At 42.8% G+C, this 22474-nt stretch overlaps 1 protein-coding gene across 3 annotated transcripts; it reads left to right on the top strand.

The window, feature by feature from the left end:
• The first annotated feature begins 37 nt into the window (after nucleotides 1-37).
• Nucleotides 38-16669, top strand: acin1a (apoptotic chromatin condensation inducer 1a). 3 transcript variants are annotated; one of them, XM_058643570.1, is made up of 18 exons: nucleotides 38-214; nucleotides 1787-1852; nucleotides 1979-2090; nucleotides 2168-2223; nucleotides 2431-5571; nucleotides 6406-6546; nucleotides 6678-6763; nucleotides 10104-10161; nucleotides 12045-12081; nucleotides 12486-12628; nucleotides 12773-12916; nucleotides 13005-13200; nucleotides 13423-13568; nucleotides 14010-14117; nucleotides 14253-14360; nucleotides 14449-14755; nucleotides 15136-15239; nucleotides 15354-16669. In XM_058643570.1, exons 1-18 carry the CDS (start codon nucleotides 77-79, stop codon nucleotides 15681-15683), a joined length of 5421 nt encoding a protein of 1806 aa, XP_058499553.1. In that variant the 5' UTR covers nucleotides 38-76; the 3' UTR covers nucleotides 15684-16669. The 3 variants fall into 3 exon arrangements, with proteins under 3 accessions (XP_058499553.1, XP_058499561.1, XP_058499569.1); XM_058643578.1 differs by having other exon boundaries at nucleotides 15139-15239; XM_058643586.1 differs by having other exon boundaries at nucleotides 2434-5571.
• Nucleotides 16670-22474: the final 5805 nt, after the last annotated feature.

The following is a 22474-nucleotide window of genomic DNA, read 5'->3' on the forward strand; positions in this document are numbered from 1 at the left end:
ATCGTCGTTGATGACGCTGTGTGGTGGAAGGCGTTGCTCGTCGCTCTAGCTGGGAATTGACTAGAGGAAGGGGAAAATGGCGGACCTCGAAGACGTAACGCTGGACGGGAGACCGCTCCAGTCCCTTCGAGTAGCGGATTTAAAGGCTGCTTTAGAGGAGAGAGGACTCTCTAAAAGCGGCCAGAAGAATGCACTCGTCAAAAGACTCAAGGGGGTGAGTTTCGCTGCCAAATACGGGACCCTCGGTGCCGACGGCTAATGTTAACTGTGAGACGGGCTGATGCTCTCCTTTTGGGCCGACAACTGAGTATCTTCACTGCCGAGCAGCTTAGAGTTGTCGAGGTTGAAGACCACGGGTAAACTGAAACATGCGTAGATTGCACTGCGCTATAGTGGATCAGCGTGTTCTCTGTACAGACGTTTACCAACCATAGCTATACGTGAACTTTAGACAACTTAGTGGCTAATTACAAAGTGTGTTGTAAGGGGATGTTGTCTTACTAGCTCGTTAGCTTTTCTGGCTAACGTTGTGAGTTAAGCGGTGGCCTTAGCGACTGGCTCGTCGCTGTGTATATTCTTGTGTTAGCTGTGTATTTCTCCATTACACTCCATTAAATGTGCCTTAGTTATTCGGTGTATAGAAAACACTTCCACTTAAAATTGAATGTTTGGTTTATAACATTACACTTAATTTGATTCCCCATAGTGTTGCACTATTCCGTCATATATAGCAGTAGTTATGCGCCAAATGTCTCATGCCCACGAGCTGCCGTAGTTCTCTGTGGAGTAGTTTGTTTACATAGCGACATGCTCTCACGTATCTGCTCTACAATTAAAATATTGCACTTTTCTAGTTCTTCTTTTTCAAATTCGCAGTAAGGTTGCACTTTGTACGCTGAATTGCGCCTTGAATACAGACATTTATGTTTCCTTAAACATATTGAATAAGTCCATCTCATTTGTGTAATGTGAACACTGCTATTCATTTGAAAAATTATAGATTTGATTGTGGAGTTTCTATTCCGAAGGTGGGCACCAACAAAGTCCAGGTGTTGAATTTTAATCAATGGTTCCATAATGCATATGAAGTGCAAGTGGTTTTTGTGAGCTGTTGGTGTGCTGGTTGATGTATGTCGATTAAGTATGAAACATTATAGCAATGTCTATTTAATCTCTTATACTCATTTGTGCTGTTGACTTTACTTCCTATCAAGGTATTTTGAATGCTACATACTAATTGTACTGTTCATGGTGTGAGATGTAATGTAAGCTGCAGAGTAGAAGTGAAACAGTGAGTTTAAGAACAAATGCAAGAAACTGTTGCATCAACAATGTGAAAGAGAAACAAATTCAGTTGCGTCTAGCTCGTTGTGCTTGGAATCCTACCCTCGCTGTTGTCAGTCCTTGCTACTGTCCATCACAGTTTGTTAAATGACTTGACCATTAATGTCATGTTGAACAGTGTGGCTTTTACAATGTTAGTTTTATGTATGTCATCCTATTTTATTTCTTCACAAGTTACAAATTATTTTCTGCACAGAAGTTAAATGCACAATTCTTGAAATCTAAATGTCTTAAGAGAGAGGCAGTGATGCTGAATCGGGTTTGTCCCACTGTGCTGATTGTGTACCAAGGCTCATTGAAACTTGCTGTACTTTTGAAATGTTGTCATGGTGAGAATAACTATAAACTGCAGAACAATCTGAAGTGCAATTGCTAATCATAACAATTCTGACAATACCAATTTCTTGTATTGAATGAATAAAGTTTTCTTTCTAATTATTAGGCTCTCATGTTGGAGAATCTGCAAAGGACCTCCACTGCTCACATTGGATTGCAGCCAAACTCTCAGGTAAGTGTATCCAAGATGCTTTTATTTTTATTTCAAAGGCTTAATTTTATTTAACTGCAATGAGCCTTTTGCACAAAAAACAGTAAGTGCAAATTTGTGCAATTCTCATAAATGTTTTTTTTAAAGATTGGTGAGGAAATGAGCCAGAACAGCTTTATCAAGCAGTATCTGGCTAAACAACAGGAGCTCCTGAGGCAGCGTCTGGAGAGGGAAGCTCGCGAAGCATTTGAAACAAATGGTAAGTGGCAAACAACGGCTGTAATTAGGCCATTATCAAAAGCATTTTTGACATGTTATCTATCCTTTTATGAACAGACCAAGAGGCCCATGCAGAAGTTAACAATAGCACCTCATGTCCTCCTCCAGCACAGGTAAGCTATCACAAGCTATTTTTTTGCTGTTACAATTGTCATGTTTCCAGACTTTTTGTATAGAGAGTATTTGTCCGCAAAAGGTATTCCATATTTCGTAAAAAGAAAGAAAAAAAATTCAAAAAGCTAGATCATTTGCATGGTAAAAAAAACATGTATACACAAGAGCAATGACAGGATAAGTCTGAGCTCCCTTTCTCTTTTTAGCAGGATGTTACACCAGCATCGGCTGAGCAGCATAAGCCACCAGGCCCCTCTGGTGCAGGGAATGAGGTAGAGGGTAATAGGAATGAGGAAGCTGACATGTCTGGTCCTCCTGCATCTGGCTCTGTGGCCATGCGTGTGTCTGGTGGTGAACACAGGCCAGAGCGAGGTTCTACATCCAGCGAAGTTGCAGCTGACAGTGACGACGAGGACAGTGAGGATGGAGAGGAGGATGCTGACGACGATGACTGGGATAGCAATGCTCGAAGGAGAAGTCTCAGAGAGCCAGCCAGAGCACCCACAACCAGAGAGAGGTCTGGAGCATCCTGTCAACCCCAGCAGCAACACATCCCTTCCCTTTTGTCGCCTCAGCTACGCCAACCTACACCCCCCCCTTCCCCACCTCCAGAGTTGTCATTTCCCTTGCCTGACACCCCTAAACAGAGTCCCCCTAGTCCAGATGTAGCCCCAGGTAGACGTTCATCCAGTACCTCCAGCTCTGGTTCATCCAGCAGTGGCAGCCGCAGTAGTAGCCCAGAGCCACAGAGGAGTGGACCAGCTGAGCGCAAACCTGGCCCACTGACCTTACTGGCACGTAAAATGGAATCGGAGGGTGCTTTCTCTGGTGCGGGTTGGCATGGCGGTGATGGGGAAGGTGATAGGCAGGGTAGTGGTTCACCTTCAGGTGCATCGTTTCCTGCCAGAGGGCCTTTAGAGGGTCTAGTATCTGCCATCACTCACACAACCAACACTGCAGGCAATGTGCCCAGTCCTATGAACCCAGGCACATACAAGACTATCATAGGAGGACATCCAGCCCATAGTCAAGTACATGTGAGAATACTCAAGTCCACTGTAACGGGAGAGAAGGGGTCTGAAGCAGTTAGAGAAGCAGCATTTGAACTGGAAAGGCAAGAGAAACAGAGAAAACTTGACCAGGAACGAGCAATAGAGTTGGAGCGGGAAAGAGCTCTTGCACTGGAACGTGAGGAAAAGCAGAGAGCTTTGGAGAAAGAGATGCTAGAGCATCAGCAGGCCTTAGAAAGAGAAGAACAGGAAAAAGCCTTACAGAGGGAGCGAGAAAAGCAGGAGAGGGAACTAGCTCTTGAGCAAGAGAGACAGGAGAGAGAACTAGCTCTTGAACGAGAGAGGCAGGAGAGGGAACTAGCTCTTGAACGAGAGAGGCAGGAGAGGGAAGTAGCTTTGGCAAAACAGAGGGAGGAGCAAGAGCAAGCCTTAGCACGAGAGAGGGCCCTGGAGCTGGAGAGACAGAGGGCTTTTGAGCAAGAGCGTTTGCAAAGAGAAAGCGAGGAGAGGGAGAAGCAAGAACGTTTGCAAAGAGAAAGAGAGGAGAGGGAGAAGCAAGAACGTTTGCAAAGAGAAAGAGAGGAGAGGGAGAAGCAAGAACGTTTGCAAAGAGAAAGAGAGGAGAGGGAAAGGGCAATGGAGCTAGAACGAGCTAAGGCTTTGGAGAGAGAACGGGCTCTTGAGCAAGAGAGGTTGGACAGGGAAAGAGTTTTAGAGGCTGAGAGAAAGGAGAAGGAAAGGAAAGAAAGAGAGTTGGCTTTGGAACAGGAGAGGCTGAAAAGGGAGAAGTTGGAGAGGGAAAAAGCCTTAGAAGAAGAGAGAATAAAGAGGGAGAAAGCTCTTGAGCAAGAGAGACTAGAAAGGGAGAGAGCCTTGGAGCAAGAGAGACTAGAGAGGGAGAGAGCCTTGGAGCAAGAGAGACTAGAGAGGGAGAGAGTCTTGGAGAAAGAGAAACTAGAAAGGGAGAGAGCCTTGGAGCAAGAGAGACTAGAGAAAGAAGAAGCATTAGAACGGGAGAGAATTGAGAGAGAGAAAGCCATAGAGCGAGAGAGACTAGAAAAAGAAAAGGCCTTGGCACAAGAAAGGTTGGAGAAGGAGAGAGCCATAGAGCAAGAGAGGTTGGAGAAAGAAAAAGCCCGAGAGCAAGAGAGACTGGAGAGGGAGAAAGCAATAGAGCAAGAGAGGCTGGAGAGGAAAGAAAAAGAAAGAGTTGAAAGATTAGAGCAAGAGAGGGAAAAGGCCTTGGAACTTGAAAGGGAGAAAAAAGAGAGAGCAGAGAGGGAGGCAGCTCTGAAAAAGGAGAGGGTTGAGAGGGAGGCAGCTCTGGAAAAGGAGAGGGTTGAGAGGGAGGCAGCTCTGGAAAAGGAGAGGGTTGAGAGAGAAAGAGTTGAAAAGGCGGAGAGGGAAAGACTAGAGAGGGAGAAAGCTTTAGAACAAGAGAGACTTGAAATGGAGAGAGCCTTAGACAATGAGAGGAAGGAGAAAGAGAGAGCCCTGGAAGAAGAGAGGGAAAGATTAGTCAAAGAAAAAGCCATGCAGAAAGAGGAACAGGAGAAGGCCCTTGTATTGGAGCACAAGCCTGGGTTGGTGGCTAAAAAGGAGAAGGAGAGTTGCCTCCCTCCAGCCAAGCGTGGTTGCGAGATTGATCTCGCACCCCTGCCCACTACTTCCCTCCTCTCCACAGGACCAGCTAGAAAATCTTCGGCTGAGGCAAGAGAGCAGGAAGATGTCCATTCTCCAATGTCCCGGAGTGTAACACAAGCAGCAGAGACTGGTGCACCGACATCACCAACTCCCCTGTCTCCTCAGTCTTCATTTAAGAAGTTCCGCTTAAGAGACTCTCCAATTCAGCCCCAATCTTCCTCAATTGTTATCAAGCGACCTCGTAGCTTCTCTGATACCCCTCAGCCTCAACCCTCGCCTTTAGTCTCCCCCATCAGTGTTGGAGAACAACAGCAGAAAGGACACCAGCCCACTGCTAAACAGGAAGGGCCACAGGTGCAGACAAAACTGGAGGCTGCAATATCACCAGGATCACCTGGAATCCAGTCTGAAGAGAAGACCTCTTCCAAAGAGCAGGCAGATCCAGTGAAGACTGAGCATGCTGTAAAGGATTCCACCAAAAAAATAAAAGTGAATGAAAGCAAGAGTATTTTAACCCCATTGGATGTGACACAACGGGAGGGCAGAAGTGTGAAGAAGGAAGAGAAAATGACAAGACAAAGATCATCGTCTAGTGATTCCTCTTCCTCAGACTCTGACTCTTCATCATCTAGGTCTTCAAGGTCATCTGCCTCTTCTCAAGAAGAAACATCCTCCATCTCCAGAGGTAGAGGGGTAAGTGATTGACAAAGAACCTCTTTCTGCCTTGAACATACAGGTGCTTTTCTCTAAATCATATCAGATATTTAGAAATAAAAACGTATCTATAAAATGGACCGAATCAAGTGCAAGTGGAAAACACTTGTCACGTCTTGTTAAATGTAACAGTTGAAGAGTTGAAGAGCTGCGTTTCTCTATGGATTGAGTGCATTGATACTTTCACAGTTTTTTTTTAATTGCTGTTTTGTAAGAACAAAAGAAAATTAATCACTTAATTAAATCACTCATTACAATGTAGATAATTTAATTATCAGTCGGCACCAGCAGCCAGGTTGGGTTTGTTTTCACACTGGTGGTCTTGAAAAAAATATACTTTAACAGGGACTACCACGGAAACGGGTTTAATTTCAGCATAACAGGGTTGTAGATTTGTCAAACCATTCATAGTGCTGCGATACTGCCATGCTAATGTTACGTGCTCGTTCTTCCCAAACATGTGCAGTGTAAATGACTGTTAATACACACAGATAATAAAAATCCTAGCCACTGTGATGGAACTCAATCCAAAGCATGTATCTTATTTGCATAAAAACTTTCAAGGTTACGCTTTTTTAACCAGTCATAAATATTACCTGTAACTTTCACTGGCTTTATACACTGATGCTAGATTTTCATGTGACTCCTGACAGTGCAATATAATGGGGGTGTCTTCACGTTAAGATATGAGAAATTCTTCACTTAAACACAGTTTAAGCTTTAGTTTCCAGTAGTTTTGTTTGTATTATTGTAAGATAAAAGCAGATTCTGTAATTTGTTTTACAAATGTGCTTCGGTTTTGTGACTTTTTAGGCGGGAAAATCTGGAAGAGATTCCTCACCACAGCACAGAATAACAGAAGAGATTGGAGTTGAAAAAATCCCAAAAGCCTCTCCTCGCAAAAGACAGAGGTCTGGAGATGATGTTCACTCAACTGCTGGTGATCATGTCAAGGTCAGCTGCTTTGAAGTTGAAATGCTACCACATTGTATAACATTTGGGAAAAACATGTGTATTTTTACAGTTTGTCATATAGCACATTTTTCAGATCATCTTCCTTATTTTCTACCCTTTCCAACCTGCAGAAATCATTCACTGAATCTTCAACCCAAGAGGAGACACAAAGGAAAAGAAAAGACAGTGAGAGAGAAGAGGAAAAGGATAAACAAAGGTATGGTTTTCAGTCTTTGACTTGACACATTGTGTTAACCAGTATAACTCACACACCAGTGTTTCCCTTGAAATATTTTCAGCAGTGTGCCACTGTCCGTGAGGATGTTATGATATTAATTCAAGTTGAAATGTCAAATGGTCTAATAGTGGTGTCATATGATAATAGAGTATCATATCTTAATAATGTATCTTATTATTGTATCTTTGCACGTTTTGCACTTTTGCAAAGTATCAATGATAATCATTAGTAGCACATTGGTGTTCATAATTGTGTGAAATTTAAGCAGTGGTGCTTAATCTAAGAGTGGAAGTGCACCACCGAGTGAATACAGGGGAAAGACTGTACACATGAACAAATCTCACTACTAACACCTACTACTACTACTACTACTACTACTACTAATAATATCTGAACAGGGTGTCTGGTTACACTGAAGTATCATTTGATTCCATGTAAAAGCAATGCAATGCATTTTAAGCAATGTTGGTCAAAATGTAGTCATCATACATCAGTGCTGCAAAGGTTTAAAGCTGACACTGTAGTGCATAACTTTAAAATATATTATATAAATATATATATAATATAACCTCGTCTGACGGTGCCAACACCCTGCACAAGATAATCCAGACTCTTTTCATGTGTCGCTCCATGCTGGTGGAATCGCTAAGCACTACCAGAACAGGGGGCGTCAATCTGTCTATCTTCAAGAAGCTCTTGAAAACCCAGCTCTTCCAAGAGCATCTTCTGTCCTAGCACTAATCCTACCCCCTTCCCTGCACGCTTCTGCACTTGCATTCACCATGGCACTTTCACCCTCTATCAGTCCACTGTTCCTCTTGAGTGTAGTTCTTTCAAGACTTCTATGTAGCTTAACTCTCTGGCCCCCTTTACATCTGGCATTAAAATGTATTTTCTGTGATCAGATAGTGACCCAATAGCGCTTCACCACACGCATTTACACCTGGTATTACACACGAGTCTCCAGTATCCACATCAAGATCTGATCGCTATCCGATCACGATCATCTCCCCTTACATTACCTCCCCCTCTTCTTCTGCAAAGATTTAAGTCACACTATTGTATGGACTCCTCTGCTTGTCAAAGCAGGGGAAGAAGTTGTCTTTGACAAGTGGAAAACTGGCACTTTTGTGTTAGCTTTGTTCGAGTGACCAGTGTATATCAGCTCAGGTAGTTGTGGAGAGGTGGAGCAGAGATGCATCGGAGACACACTCCATGTACCATTTTAATGTGGTCACAATGCGTTTCCTATCCTCCGTGTATTTAACCATGTACTTAAAAGTGGTCAGACACTATCATATTATAATCCGATCACAATGCCAGGTGTAAAGGGGGCCTCTGTGATTCTAAATATTGCTTTTTGGTTGTGTAGAGCTTGTGTTGCCTAGCAACATTCCCGCACTGCACAATGGAAGTGGTTTGGTTTTGTCAAGACAGACAACGGCAACTGGTACAGTGTGCTAGTAAAGCAAGATGGCTACAAAGGGAGAACAAAAAGGCTTTTGGCAGTTTGAAGGGATTTACGTTTGCCGCTGTATATACACAAACCCTCTCTGTCAGGTCTGATAGTATTGCTTGACATAGCCTGCTTTCAAATGAAGGACGTGGCATTCAAATAATGTTACATTGTTTCTGTCCAGGACCAAACAGAGACAGAATAATGTCCAAAATTGGTTACATGCTGCAGTTTTAAACCATTTTGAAAATGTTGTGGAAAAAAAAAGCTTTTTGGTTCATGGCTTTTGAAGTCACTTTAGAAAAAAAACATTTTTCATACATGTATACACCGTTTGTATGTGAATGAATGTGTCAGTGTATAATGCTAAGCTATTCTGTGGTCGATCTGCTATCACGCCATCCATCAGACTATGTGAGAAAATGTGCCGCGGTGGTTTTATGAGATGCCTGGCATTGAATTTCCCATCAGGCGGTCGATGAGGCTGCCTTGAAGCCGGTGTGGCTCAGATGATGCGGGTCCTCTCTCTACATGCCCATTTTTCATTCGTAGCAACATGGCCGTCCTGCGTCCATGGTTGTAGCTGCCGCTAGCGGCCCGTGGTTTTCCCCACACAGCGGCTCAGTGAAGCGGCAGGCGAGGCTTTGACCGTCGCGGGTTGTATTAGCGGACATGGAAGTGCTCAGAGAGAAGTAGTCTCCGCTGAAAGGAGGACAGGAGGTGGAGGAGACGAGGGGAGAGGCGGCCCGCTGCGACGCAGTCGTTTCGGCAGCCGCAGCCTGTGCGTTTATTTTCCCACCGGGCGCAATTGTACACTTTGCTGTGAAGTTTCCCCCAAGCAAATTTGAGTCATCCCGTCACGTGCGCACGTGAGGATGCCTTGACAGCGTGAGTCGCGTGCCCATTTATCAGGTATTGTGCGGGTGGTGCGGTGAGAAGGAGGACTGCGGAGTCTGTGTGCATCCACCCCTGTTCGTCTCTCGTATTAAATAACAAAAATAAAATATCTAATCGCATTAAATGCATAAGTTTAGAGTCACCTTTTGTAGCATTTCATGTGTTTGCATTTACGTGGCTAATGTGTTTGGAGTAGTCTGAAATGCTGATGTTTTTCCCCCTTTTAAATAAAGGGGAAGTGGTATATGTAGATGCATGATTGATCACAATGTAATGTTAACAGAACACAGTGCTCCACATATCGTATTGTCCATTTATTTTCTCATATTTTGAGAGAGGTCATATGAGCAATAAGGCCAGGATCCTTTGGTATTTAACCTAAGAGTAATTTAAAGAAAACAGTATAAACTTATCTTAAAGTTGGTGTTACAGAAGGTAGGGTGGATACCGATGGAGAAGATGAAAGAAGATGATTAAACATATCTGAAGTAAAACTATCAAAGCATGCTTTTAATCAAAATGTCTGTATATTGGGCATTTGCTACATTCATATTGAAAGAAAATGGTCATTTATTGTGGTTGAATTATTGTGCAGCCCTAGGATCATCCAATTCTACTCTTGCATGTTTGCCATTTAAGTCATATTGGTACATTTCTATATATATATATATATATATATACACACACACACGTATATATCTAATAGTGTTTTTATTTTAAAATGACCAATTTACCCTACATTGTGAGCAGGTGCTCCACCCATCAGGAACGCATTAACCTGGAGGCCATCCTCAAAGCTAGGAAGTGGAGGCTGAGGTGTGGGTTAATAAGTTGGTTGCAGTATGCAATTTGACAGCTATATGCCATTTAACCATACCCCCCCCCCTCCCCCACCTCAATAGTTCCTTTGTATTCCACTCTGACAGTCTTGTCATCTGTTCCCTCTCTTGTCTCTTCACAATGCAGGCAGGTGACAGAGATTGCCATGGCAGAGCCAGAGAAGCTTCCAGAGAACTGTGAGGAGGTAAGGCACCTCAAGAACCACGGACCATGTCTGTCCTCAATGCTCTCAGCATTTGTGGACTATGGAAGGGCACATTTCAGCATTTGTAGCTGCTTCTCTTTTGGCACATTTATTTTTAAATTAGCACAGGTGTAACGCATAAGTCAAATACATATGGTATTTATGTACTTGTTACAAATCTTGGTTTTATGTTTAAAAATATTTAAGTGAGATGGCTTTTAATACTTACCACACGTCTCAGAATGTGTATGGAAGTTAATGTTTTTAATTTGGCTGTTTATAGAACCTTTGTTGACACTGTCATAGGCAGAAACAGCAAGGGCATTTTCTTACTGTGGCTGATGTTTAAACCCCAAATGATTGCTTTGTTATAAAGGTGCTCATGCCTCTTCCATTGCCCTTTTTGGTTACCTGCAAACTACCTCTGCAACTACCACTTCCACTTCTACTACTGCACCTGTTCCACTGTCCCCAAGAATCCAGAGTTGAGCCAAGCTAAGCCTCCAAGGCTGCACTGCAGAGGAACACTCCTGGCAAAAAAGGCTGCCTCGTTTTCATGGATATGGCTGGCAAGACCTGTAGATCAGATCAGATGACGAAGAAGGGGGTGGCCAGTCAACAGGGCCACACCCCTTAGCCTTTTTATCCATGATGTGACTGTGTGAACTTAAAACAAATCCACAGAAGAGATGGCCAAGTGAGCATACTTGCATCAAGTTAAGGCTGCTGTAAATCCCTCTCAACACACGAATAGTATTCAGAATCCCCCACAATTTTTTCACACGCAAAGAATCGTAGGACATTATGGACATCAATATATGTGGTTGGTGAACTCTGTCATGCGTACAATGGACAAGTTTTTGGAATTTGTGCGTCTGTTGCAGTGGGATTCTGGATTTCACCAGCAAATGCCCACCTTGGATATTAAATATGTTTTTAATGACGCCAAAGCATTTCATCTGGACTTGGGTTCAACAGTTTTTATGTGAACTGAAGGACTTAACTTTCTACAACAGCCGTTGCCAGATTTTTGCAACTTTGTGTCTCAGTCTGAAGTGACTACACCCCAAACACAACTGGACATTAAAGTCAGAATTCTGGATTTGTGTGTGCCGTGACAACTCTTATCTCAACTGGTCAGCTACTGCTTCTAAGGACTAATGCCATAAGACCTGTGGATCAGTGCTTCGGCCAAAATAATTTCCAAGCCCCTACCAAAATGAACTTTTGAACCTCAACCTGCCAGCCACAACCAGCTTTCAGATTTTCATCCAAACATCTCAGCCACCTTTGATTGGACCCTTGTTGCCTAGATACAGTACATGCAGTCGTGATTGGGCCATTTCCAAACCAGTAAGAATCAGGTGTCAGTGGTATCAGGGAATAAATGGATGTTTTCTAAATGCTAAACTTGGTTTATTTGAAAATGTTAGTTTCCAGTCGTTCTCTCTGTAGTCTCAGCGAAGCTTTCTTGGAAATGTTTATCTTAATGGTTACTGTGATTTATTCCCAATTTTTCTCAAACCTCTTTTGACCTTTACTTCAGTGGACTTATTTGACACTAAAGATAAATTGCAATATTTGTGTTTGTTTGATAGAGACTGCAACTTCAGTTTACCTTCATGATAGTAAATTACTTTAAATAATGCATGGGTGTAAACTGAGATATTTATGAATGGCAAATAGTTAACTTTAACACAAAACGCCACAATTTGGTGCCCTCAGTTTACTTGAAAGACCTTGCACAGCAGTTTCTATCATTCAGCCTCAGTCCTCACCTGTCCCACGTTTTGCCTGTGTTGCGACGCACATCATCAGTGTCTGCCTCTCTCACCTTTCCCATGTGTTTTGGGTTGTGTTTTTTTTATCTTCTTTTGTTTCAGACACCGAAGACCTCGGCTCGTAAGATCTCTCTCAGCAGTGAGTACACTCTCCCAACTTGCTCTCAGCAGTAATTTACCTGGTTATAAACCATAGCATGCTTTACTGGGCTGTGGAGGAATTCCACATGTCGTGTGTGTGTATTAGGGCTGGTACTATCCGCTCTTGATAGGATTTAATTGTGTGGCAATACTTGCAATTCAGTGGTGTTAGTTATTGCAATTGTTTTTCCTCTTTGAACCACAAGCTGACATTTATCTAAGTTGTGTCAGTATGATAATACTGACGAACAAAACTTCTAAAACTTGAGGTTAACTCTATGGTTCAATCTTAAATGATGCACACATGATTGAGGCATTGTGATGATATGCCCTAAATATGTGTGTTAATTCAATTATAAATGTTTTATTTATGACTTTTTGTGAAAATTCTTGTCTTGCCAGGCAACAAATTGTCTCCGGGCACCAGTAGTGCAGAGGGCGATCAGGACTCTGGGGCTCCAGCAAATCGTAAGAGGAGGTGGGGTTCAAGTACAGCCGTCACTACCAAGAAACCTTCCATCAGCATCACCACAGACTCACTCAAGGTACTTACAACATATTTAGACTCTTATAATGTTGTGGTTGCCGATGATGCACTTGGAGATGTGTGTATACACTGAGAGTTCCTGCCTCTGTTGTCTGTGTTGAATATAGCAGACAAGTGCATTATCTTTTGTTCTCTGTCTCAGTCTCTGATCCCTGACATACGACCATGTCTCGGCCAAGAGGCAGTCGTGGATCTACACCCGGAGGAAGCTGTGCTTTCAGGGATTGAGGAGGAAGAGAGGGAGCAGTCTGACCAGGACCTCCAGATACGTCGCACTGTCACACAGGTAGCTCTACAACCCCTTTGTTTGAATGAGTGATTAAGACATTTCGTTTCTTCAGCAAAGTGATGTTGATCCCTGCCTTTTATTGCAGGTGGTGCACTCCGAGAGCCAGGAGAATGGACAGAAGGAGACAAAGAGGAGCAGACTCGAGGAGCTGGAGGAGGAAGATGTACAGGAAGAGGGAGAAAGAACAAGGATAAAGGAAGAGAAAATTGACACCTCATCTCCTGGAGCTGTGGAAACACAATCCCCATCACATACCAGCCATGATGTAGAAATCAACACTGGTAATAAAACAATCTTTGTTTAGTAAGAAACATGGAAAAGTCAGGATAAAATGAAAGCAATTTTCGGTGTGAAGAAAATAACTTTTCTCTCACCTTTTTCTATAAATTGAGCATTCACAGTTCTATGATAATCAGAATATCAAAGTTATCTTGTCTTAACACCATCCAGTATTACGGATACGAACTGAAGTGTTAATTTTTTTTCCACTGTCTTTGTTCTAGTGACCCCCAGCGACACCCTCGTTCGTCGCTCCATCAGCCAGCAGAAAACTGGCGTTTCCATCACAATCGATGACCCTGTTCGCACATCTCGGCAGCCTTCACCTCCTCGTGGCAAAGTCTCCAACATTGTTCACATTTGCAATCTGGTGAGATTATACTCAGCTTTTGTGCTTTTTGAGGGACTGTTATGCCTTTTTTCCTCTTTCCAGACCAAAATGCAGTTTTGTTTTGGTCCTCTTTTATCCCCACATGCAATAATGAGGATTTTAATGTAACTTGAGGGCTCTACGCTTGCACAAGGGTGAAGTGACTTAACTAGGAGATTACAAAAGTATTTTGTAACATGATTATTTTATACCCAACAAAGGACAGATATGTGTTGTAACTGTTCAAACATTATCTGTATCATTGTCTGTCTAAATTCTGGTAGTAAACAGCCTATTAAGTTTCAAACTGCCCTCTCCTGTGTGACTTAATTATTAATTAGGGGTTTAAATGTGCGCCGCGCTAACCATCACTTTATGGAAATTTGCATATTTTGCTTGTGCTTCAATAATTTTGTACCTGCTTTGTAATATTTTGTTTAGGTGAGGCCATTCACTCTGGGGCAGCTGAAAGAGCTGCTAAGACGAACTGGCACTCTGATGGAGGAAGGCTTCTGGATTGACAAAATCAAGTCTCACTGCTACGTCACTGTGAGTTAATACTTCTTTTCTTTGTCTGGTTAAGACTACTGTAGTTCTGCACCAGTTATTTTAGCCCATAGGAGTTTGCTCGTTTTTTTTATTTTCAGTCTGATTGCATTGGCCTTTTTTCCCCTCTTTGATTAGTATTCCAGCTCAGAGGAGGCTGTTGCCACACGGGCAGCTCTACATGGAGTGAAATGGCCTCAGAGCAACCCAAAAGTCCTTAGTGTGGACTTCTGCCTGCAAGATGAGGTAAGACCTCATTCTCATTAGTCCATTTACGTCTCTTGCACGTTTAATGCTCAGTCATCTGTAGCCTGAGAATACCCCTGCTTTGTAGCTGGACTTCCACAAAGGCTTGGGTGCAGCTGACAGACCCGGAGCAGAGGATCAGGGGCCTGGTTCTGGCCGTGGACGAACTGCAGGTCTGCCCTCTCTCCTCCCTGAGAGAGACCAATGGGCTGATCGGGAGCGAGAAATGGAGCGTCGGGAGAAGGCCAGAGCAGAACGGGAGTGGGATCGAGACAAGGTCAGGGAGTTTGGGAAACTCGGGGGAGAGAAGGAAGAAGGTCCCCAGAGGTCACGCTCCCGAGAGAAGCGACGTAAGGAAAGAGGAAAGAGTAAGGAGAAGAAGACTGAAAAGAAAGGTGAGACATGGAGACAAGGAATAAAACTGAACAATGCTTTAATTTTGGGTAAAGTGGGTGTGTTTCTTACACAACAAATGGCTAATGTACCGAATAGTTCACTAATTAGAGTCTAAAAGAAAACTGCTCTGCCTGGACCTTACTTGGGTGTATGTCTAAGACTTTTATAAAGAACAATTTTGGTTGTTTGTAGCATAATACCAACTGTATTATGATAAAAAGAGTAAAATATGTTTGTATTACTATCGTTTATCACAGCTGTAATTTGCTGGAAAAGTATGAAAATGGACATTGAATGTGCTTAAATTGCTCAATTTTGAGCCTCAAGGTGCATGAAGCCTATAAAATGGTCTGTGTCTTATATCACCTGTTTATTCTAGCAGAAAAAACTGCTGAGGATCCACCGGCAAAGCTGCTTGATGACCTGTTCCGCAAAACTAAAGCAGCACCTTGCATATATTGGCTTCCACTTACTGACGAGCAGGTGAGACAAACCAGTTTACACTGTTTGCTGTCTGGTTTTCATGCATAACAAGCACAAGCACATAGCTAATAATTCAAGTTAATACTCAAAGTCTCTGTATTTTCTCCATTTTAGTTTGTTGAGCGAGAAAATGCCAGAGCAGAGCGGATGAAAGAGCGCGAAAAACGGAGGAAGGAGCAAGAAGCGGAGGAAGAGAAAAAAAGGGAAGAGGAGCGCAAGGAGAGGATGAAAACTGGAGGTGGCACGGCAGGAGATCGGAGTGAGGGTGAGAAAGACAAGGACAGAGACAGAGAAAGGGACAGAGAACGAGGTAGAGACAGGGAAAGGGAGAGAGAAAATGACAAACCAAGGGGTGGCTACCGCAGGCCTGGGGGCAGCGGGGCAGGCGGTGGCGGTGGCAGGCACTCGCGCAGCCGCAGCGACCCGCGAGACAGGCGGCGCTAATGGCCAAGCACCTGATGGAACTGTCCTATAGACCACCCTCTTCCATTTGCCTTTCACTACATGTACTTTGTTACAACTAAGACTCAACAGAGGACCAACTGATGTCATCACCATCACTCAAATTGTCACCTTTTATAAAGCACATCTTCACCTACACACAGTCATGCTCACGGGGGACCATGGTTTTCTTTTTTGCAATGTTGTTTCCCAGATTGCTGTACATTGCTCTAATCAAGGTTTGGTATATTTTTCCTTAAATATTTGCCCCCGTTTTTTCTTTGGTTTTTGTTTTACAACATGGCAGAGTGGCACATAGGGTGATTTCGATCATTTCCCCCAGTGCTCCCCATGTACCCCGAAGTGTAGGTGCCAATTATGATTTGCAATCAGTTGTCGTTGCCTCAGTGTTTTTACCAGCTCTGCAATTTGGATGTGGAATCCTTCTGTTGCTGCATGTAGTCCAAGGCCTTCGCTGTCTGTCCTGCCTAAAGAGAAAAATCAGCCCTTTAAGCAGGGGCTGTAAAAATCTGAAAATATTGGAATAGGTGTGTTTGGCATTTTGTACAGGCATATAAGATTAATAAAAAAAAAAAAAAAAAAGTCTTTAAATGAGGCAGCTCTGGGGTATTTTTGGACAGGTGAGGAATTACTACTAAGGCAATGAAAGTGTTTGTCTGCTCATATAAAAGAGATGATTCTCTGTGAGAGAATCTGTCTATCGCACCTGACACAAGTCATGCTTATGTCCTTATCATTAATCCTCCCAGTTCTCTTACTCTGTAGCTTTCCGTACAGGCATAAGAGTGGAGGTTCATTATAAGATTTCTCAAATATGGTTTTAATAGTTTTTTTTGTTGTTTTTTTTTATCGTTATTTTATCATTTAGTACAAAGGTTTGTTTTCTTTCTCTTTTTTTTATTATCTTTTCCTTGAGTACGCCTATCAGTGGTGAATGTACAAATAATAAAAATTGAAGTTTGAAATTATTGCTAATGTTTGTTTTTCCATTTTGTCTGCCTGCAGGTCTTGTAGCTCTTGGCAGTCGCAATTTAAAACTGTAAACTCTTTGGCTTGGTCTGACACTGGGTGAGCAGCTTAGTTGAAACATAACGCACAATCTGCAAGTTAAGTCAGTGTTTTCCTCTTGAATCCACAAGGTGTCAGTCACACTGCATTGAGGCTCAGCTCAGTCATGACATTCGACCCAAGAACAAATTCTGCCACCGTATGAAACCTTAGGATGTTCCAGAGAATATTATGGTACGTTTAGAACATGCCGCATAATTGCATAGTCTAATAAATGCCCCTGTACCTCCATGGTACATCAAGATGATAACCTGTGTTTTTTTTTAAGTTAACCCCATCTTGTGACTGCGAAGTGTTGTTTATCACCCTTGTGTTTCCCAGCCTTTGCTCCCCTCAGTTCTTTGTATGTCACGAATTTGCCCTCTTCCTCTACTGTTCCACCTCTCCAGTCTTCATCCTGCAGAGCTCAGCAGTGCTTCTATGTAATTACAGTCCTATGGTCGCTGAGCAGAACATTTTTCTGCCCTGATGCAACTCTTGTGTGTCTGGACTCTGCATGGACCAGTGAATCCTTATCCCTGGCATTTCTCTGGAAGCCCGAGAACAAATGTCTAAATGTCAGGCAGCCTTGCAGGAAGGAGAAGAGGCTTCGTGTGTCACCTCAAATGACTGTATAATGAACATGTAGGAGAGAGTTTTGATGAGAAAAAAACGTGTATGCGAGCATGTGAGGTGTTTGCAAGAGCATCTTTGAGTTACAAAGAGATAACGTGAATATTTCTGGTAGATCACAGCACTCAGTCAGCCTATGAAAAGATTAAGACTTAAGTGTGTACACAAGTATACTTTAACTGCTACAGTAACCAACTAGCCCTATTTAAATGTTTGGAAAGTATTTCACTCATGTTCCAAAAGCTAGTTGCCAGCTTTGGTCCTGGTTCGGTAGAATACAAATGGTTTAGAGCTTTTATTGCTGAATGTTGATTAGAGACTGAATCAGAATGCTTTAACTGCTGCCCGTTAAACCAAAACTATAAGCTGAAAGTTGATAAATCTCTCAATAGAGTCGAGATGAACTGCAGATTTGGGTTTTCTTTCTCTGTCTGTGACATAACGCCACAGTTTAGCATTGAAACGTTACATCGGTGGTGACAAAAACATAAAACCATGTTTTGCTATTTTGTCCTCTTGAAGTGATATTGCAGGTGCTAGGCTGGTAATCATCCACTTTTCAGAATAAGTCTGAGTAACGGGTGAGGAAACTGTTGGTGTTCAATGACATGGTGGTAAATACAGTATTCAGTCATTTCAGCAGGTGGAAATCAGATGCTCAGTGTCTGCAGGTTTCTGTTTTCCGAGTGCGACATTGTAATGAGGTTAACGACGACGGGGAACCTTCTCATCACAGAAAGGATGTCATTATGTTTTTTATTAGCGCAGGAAGCCTCTGCTTTGAAACATGAAAGGCACCCTCTGGCTGCTTTATCTATCTGGCTCCTGCAGAAACAAGGTGGTACAAAATGGTGGCCTCTGTAGTGCAAGGTCAATGCACTAAACTATGTGTAAGAGGCTTGGATTTGTTTTTGTTTTTTTAACACTTTATTGGAACACATTCAAAAATACCTGATAAATGTTTGCACTTAAATTTGGTTACCCGACAGGTTCAAGGGTCAAAGTATTTATTTATTTACACTTGAACAACAACACAACCCTGGCTCTCTTAAACCTGGACTGGAACCCTGATTAATGATTAGTGGTAAAACCTGTGTTTGTCCCACTATTTATTATGTTAAGAAATATCTGGACATGCTTGAGCATTACACACACACATGTTCTATGAGTTTACATATTCACACAATTCCAGTCCACATGCGAATGATCAGAGAATGTGACAGACATAAATACACCTGGTGGTGCCACAGTGCTGTAAATGTTACATACTGGAACTTTAAATGTGTTGAGCGACAAATGGGTTAGAAGAAAATAGTTTCTCACGTAGATTTGTGTGTGTTGGAGACACTGTTAAGTGGTCGTCATCTTCTCCATGTAAATGTTTCAGCTGTTGGACAAAAACATGTTTTACCTGTTGCTCTCTTGATTGGTTCAACCAGCACACTTCACTACAGCCACCTACGTTTCTTCAAAACAAACCCCATTATTGGGGTGAAGTATTGTTTTTAGTGGCTCTGTCTGTCTGTCTGTCTGTCTGTCTGTCTTTCCGCACTTGCCAATATGACCAGCACGCTTGTTGCGTGAATGGGGCGAAGTCTGCCATCCCTGATTGCCTTGTCCGAGCAAAGAATTTGGATTCAAGTAAATCTGACGGTACCAGAACAAACCAGGCGTAACGGGCATCCCTTACTGCATTTTTTGGATGATGAACAGTTAAACTGCCTGATGAATCAAGTTCTTCAGCTCATGAACAGGGAGGGCGTTCCTGGCCCTGCCCAGCTCTGTGAAATCTAAAGTGGAACAGCTGCACGAGCAGCGCTGTATCCACAGATGACCCAAAACAACATTTCTGCTTTTGTGGGTGTTTTACAGACCCACTGGTGTTGTCTGGAGGACCACCTGTGTCTGGTGTGGGGCTCAGGTCGGTGGTAAAGTCCTCCATGACCAGCCGGTCAGCTGAGCGACGCCACTCTTGATGCTGATGAGTGGGCAGTAAAAGCCATATGTTTCTGCTCTGTTAGCAGTATCTTCCCCCCCACCCCGTCCTCCCCTCCCCTCCCCTCCCGTCAGTGTAACCACACAGGTCTTTGTGTCCACCGCTGTTGGGAGCTCAGCATTAGAGGCCCTCGCAAAGCTCCACTTTCAAAAGACAACCTCTGATGTGGCTTCTCTGATCTTCTCATGTCTTGCTGACTTTTCCTGCGTCTCTCCTCCGAGTTTCTTCCTCGGTGTGTGTCATGTGCACGCTGCCTCCTTTTGGATTTTTCTGTAATAATCTGCGAGCGAGGGGAAGCTGGACCGTGTCATGGAAACATATGTGAAAGATGTTTGGAAAGGCAGTGATATCTTTGACTGTCAGTCTTAGCACTCCTTAAATTTCCCTTGATATTTACACACCCTTCCCCCTCCTCCTCCTCCTCCTTCTGCCTCACCCCCTTCCCCTTCTCCGTGATGACATGTATGTGCTTATGGAAACCAGATGTGGCCTGTTGTGATGGAAGAGGCGGTGAGAGAATGAGAAAAACCATGCATGTGGTCGTATGGTACTTCATTAACAAGTTGCAAGATGTGTGCGGAGAAGCCGAGGAGCAAGAATAAGGAGTTTGGGGATTTTGCTGCTTGTGGTTTAAGGGTTCAGACGGGGACTGTATATGAATATGTAAATTATATTTGGATGTGAGATGAAATGTGCCCACTATGGTGTGTAGGCCTGAATCAAACCAGGGGGGTTTCCTCGCAGACATGGCCAGGTCAGGATGAGGGTAGCCGGGCTAGTACAGCCTGAATCAGCATCTCCTAATCGTGGATATGTTTTCCTGTGGATCCTGTAAAAGACTTCAGAGGGATTGTGGGGGAGAAAAAAAAAACAACAAGCCTGAGAGGTTGAAATGATGATTACTCAACTCCTTTGCACCTGCACACTTTTTTCACCCACACAAAAACACTCCCTGACGGACATAAACAGGCACGCAGCTTTAAAGTGATAGGTCTGAGCAGATCCAGCAGATCCAGCAGAGACAGACATGCATGGAAAGAAAAGCGATCACAAACCAAACATTTAGTGAAATACATGATGAAGCAGAGAAAACTGAGACAGGGATATCAAGAATATGTTGAGTAATGGGGAGTTATTTTCCATGTGAAGCTAAATGGAATAATAAGTTGCAGACATGATGGAAAAAAAAGTATTAGGTATTGATTCCGTTGCTTCCACTGGCAGTTTATACTACAAATGTTTATGCCTTTAAGACAGAGACGTTAACAGCGGCATATCGGGAATACAATGACATCGAGCCAACCTCGAGTTAAATGTAAAGAAAATCATGTGACTAGAGAGAAAACCTCCACTGACTCCGTGGAGACACAAGTGAAATTAATCATAAATACACCAATGTCTGCATTCTCTCTGCTTTGTCCTCCACATGAGGGTCGCAGAGAAACTGGAGCCAATCCCAGCTGACGTTGGGTGAAATGTGGAGTACATCCTATCTACAGCAGGGTTTCTCGATCCTGGTCCTGGGGACACGCTGCCCTGCATGTTTGCTTCCTCAAACACATCCGATTCAAATAAATGGGCAGTTAACAGGCTTCTGCAGAGCTTGCTAATGAGCTGACCATTTTAATCTAAAACACACCGGGCAGTGGGATTGAGAAACCCTGCTCCAGAGACAAACAGTCATTGACACCTGCAGTCAAGGCCCTCAGTCAAACCAGGATTCGAACCAGTGACCTTCCTGCTGTGAGTCAATGGTACTAGCCGCTATCTGCCATGTGGCCTTGGCTTCAGTCTAGTTTCTCAGCCAGTGATATTGTACATGTTTACTCACTCAGTTACTTGCATGAATATCTGATTTTGGTAAAGGCTCATAATCGTTTTTTATTATGCTTACTGTTATATGACTAACTACTCAACAAACAAGTTGTTTGGTGTATGTTATATGCATATGTTTGCTTACATACTGTAGCATCGCGGTTGAAATTAAAGCAACACTATGCAACTTTGAATTTACCCTATAATAACAATGTGTTGTAAGAGATAAGTTGTAAGTGTTGTAGTGTAAAGCAGCTCATCAAGACTAGAAACGTGCTATATAAATACAGACCATAATACTTTGTTACATTACAACACTGAGTACAGGGTACCTGGTTGAATGATGTCATGTGATATACTTTTTTGTAGGTGTGTGTGTATGGATTCAGCTTACTTCTGGATGCCGATCATTTTGATCTGAAAACACCATTTTCAAACATAATAAATAGTGTGGATGTCATTTCACAACAGCCAAAATCAGGCCCATCAAGTTCTACAGTAACACAGAGCTGACATCAGAGGTTACCCAACATCTGCTTCATTGTGGCGTGTTTGCTACAGTAACAGCGCGGTCAGCAAAATGTAAAATTGCCACACAGAAAACATGCGTAACATACGCTGGTGTTGGTTTAAAAAGACGAGAAGAGTTGTATTATGAGAAATTAACAGCCACCTTTTTTTTCCAGGCTTGACACAAACCGGGGATTGTAAATGAGGATATTTTGGCTGCAGACGTACTCATTTGTAAGTGGCCTGTTGCTGGTGCTTAAGAAATGGTCAGAGGGTGGAAACATTGTGGTTACAAACAAAGGTTGATGACATCACCTCCTCTTCATGGCGGAGGAGGTGAACACCACAGCAGTGCTTAAAGTCCTGCATGTCCTCCATGTACTTGTGTTTTTGTTTGTGTGACAGTAATAGATGAGAGACCATTTCAAGTCCTCACTTCCTGTTTGTGTTGCATTAGAACCTGGTAACAGCAAGTGGCAAAGCTCTATTACTGATATGTAAACTGTAGAGTCAACAATCACAGGTGGAAAGAGTACGGAAATATTCTACTCAAGTAAAAGTTACAGTTAACAAAGTAGCTTTAATGTTACTCAGAGTAAAAGTTACTTCGTTACTTTTTTAACAAGGTTGTTTTTTTTTCTTGTGTCATGCAAAAAGGACAAGGGGACACAAATCGCATGAATTGTTTTTAATTAAAGAAAACCATTACAAATTAAAGTGCTGACAAAATAAAATATGTAAACATAAATGGTATCAGTCAACATGGGTCAAA

This window comes from Solea solea, chromosome 1 (assembly GCF_958295425.1).
Source record: "Solea solea chromosome 1, fSolSol10.1, whole genome shotgun sequence".
NCBI lineage: Eukaryota > Metazoa > Chordata > Actinopteri > Pleuronectiformes > Soleidae > Solea > Solea solea.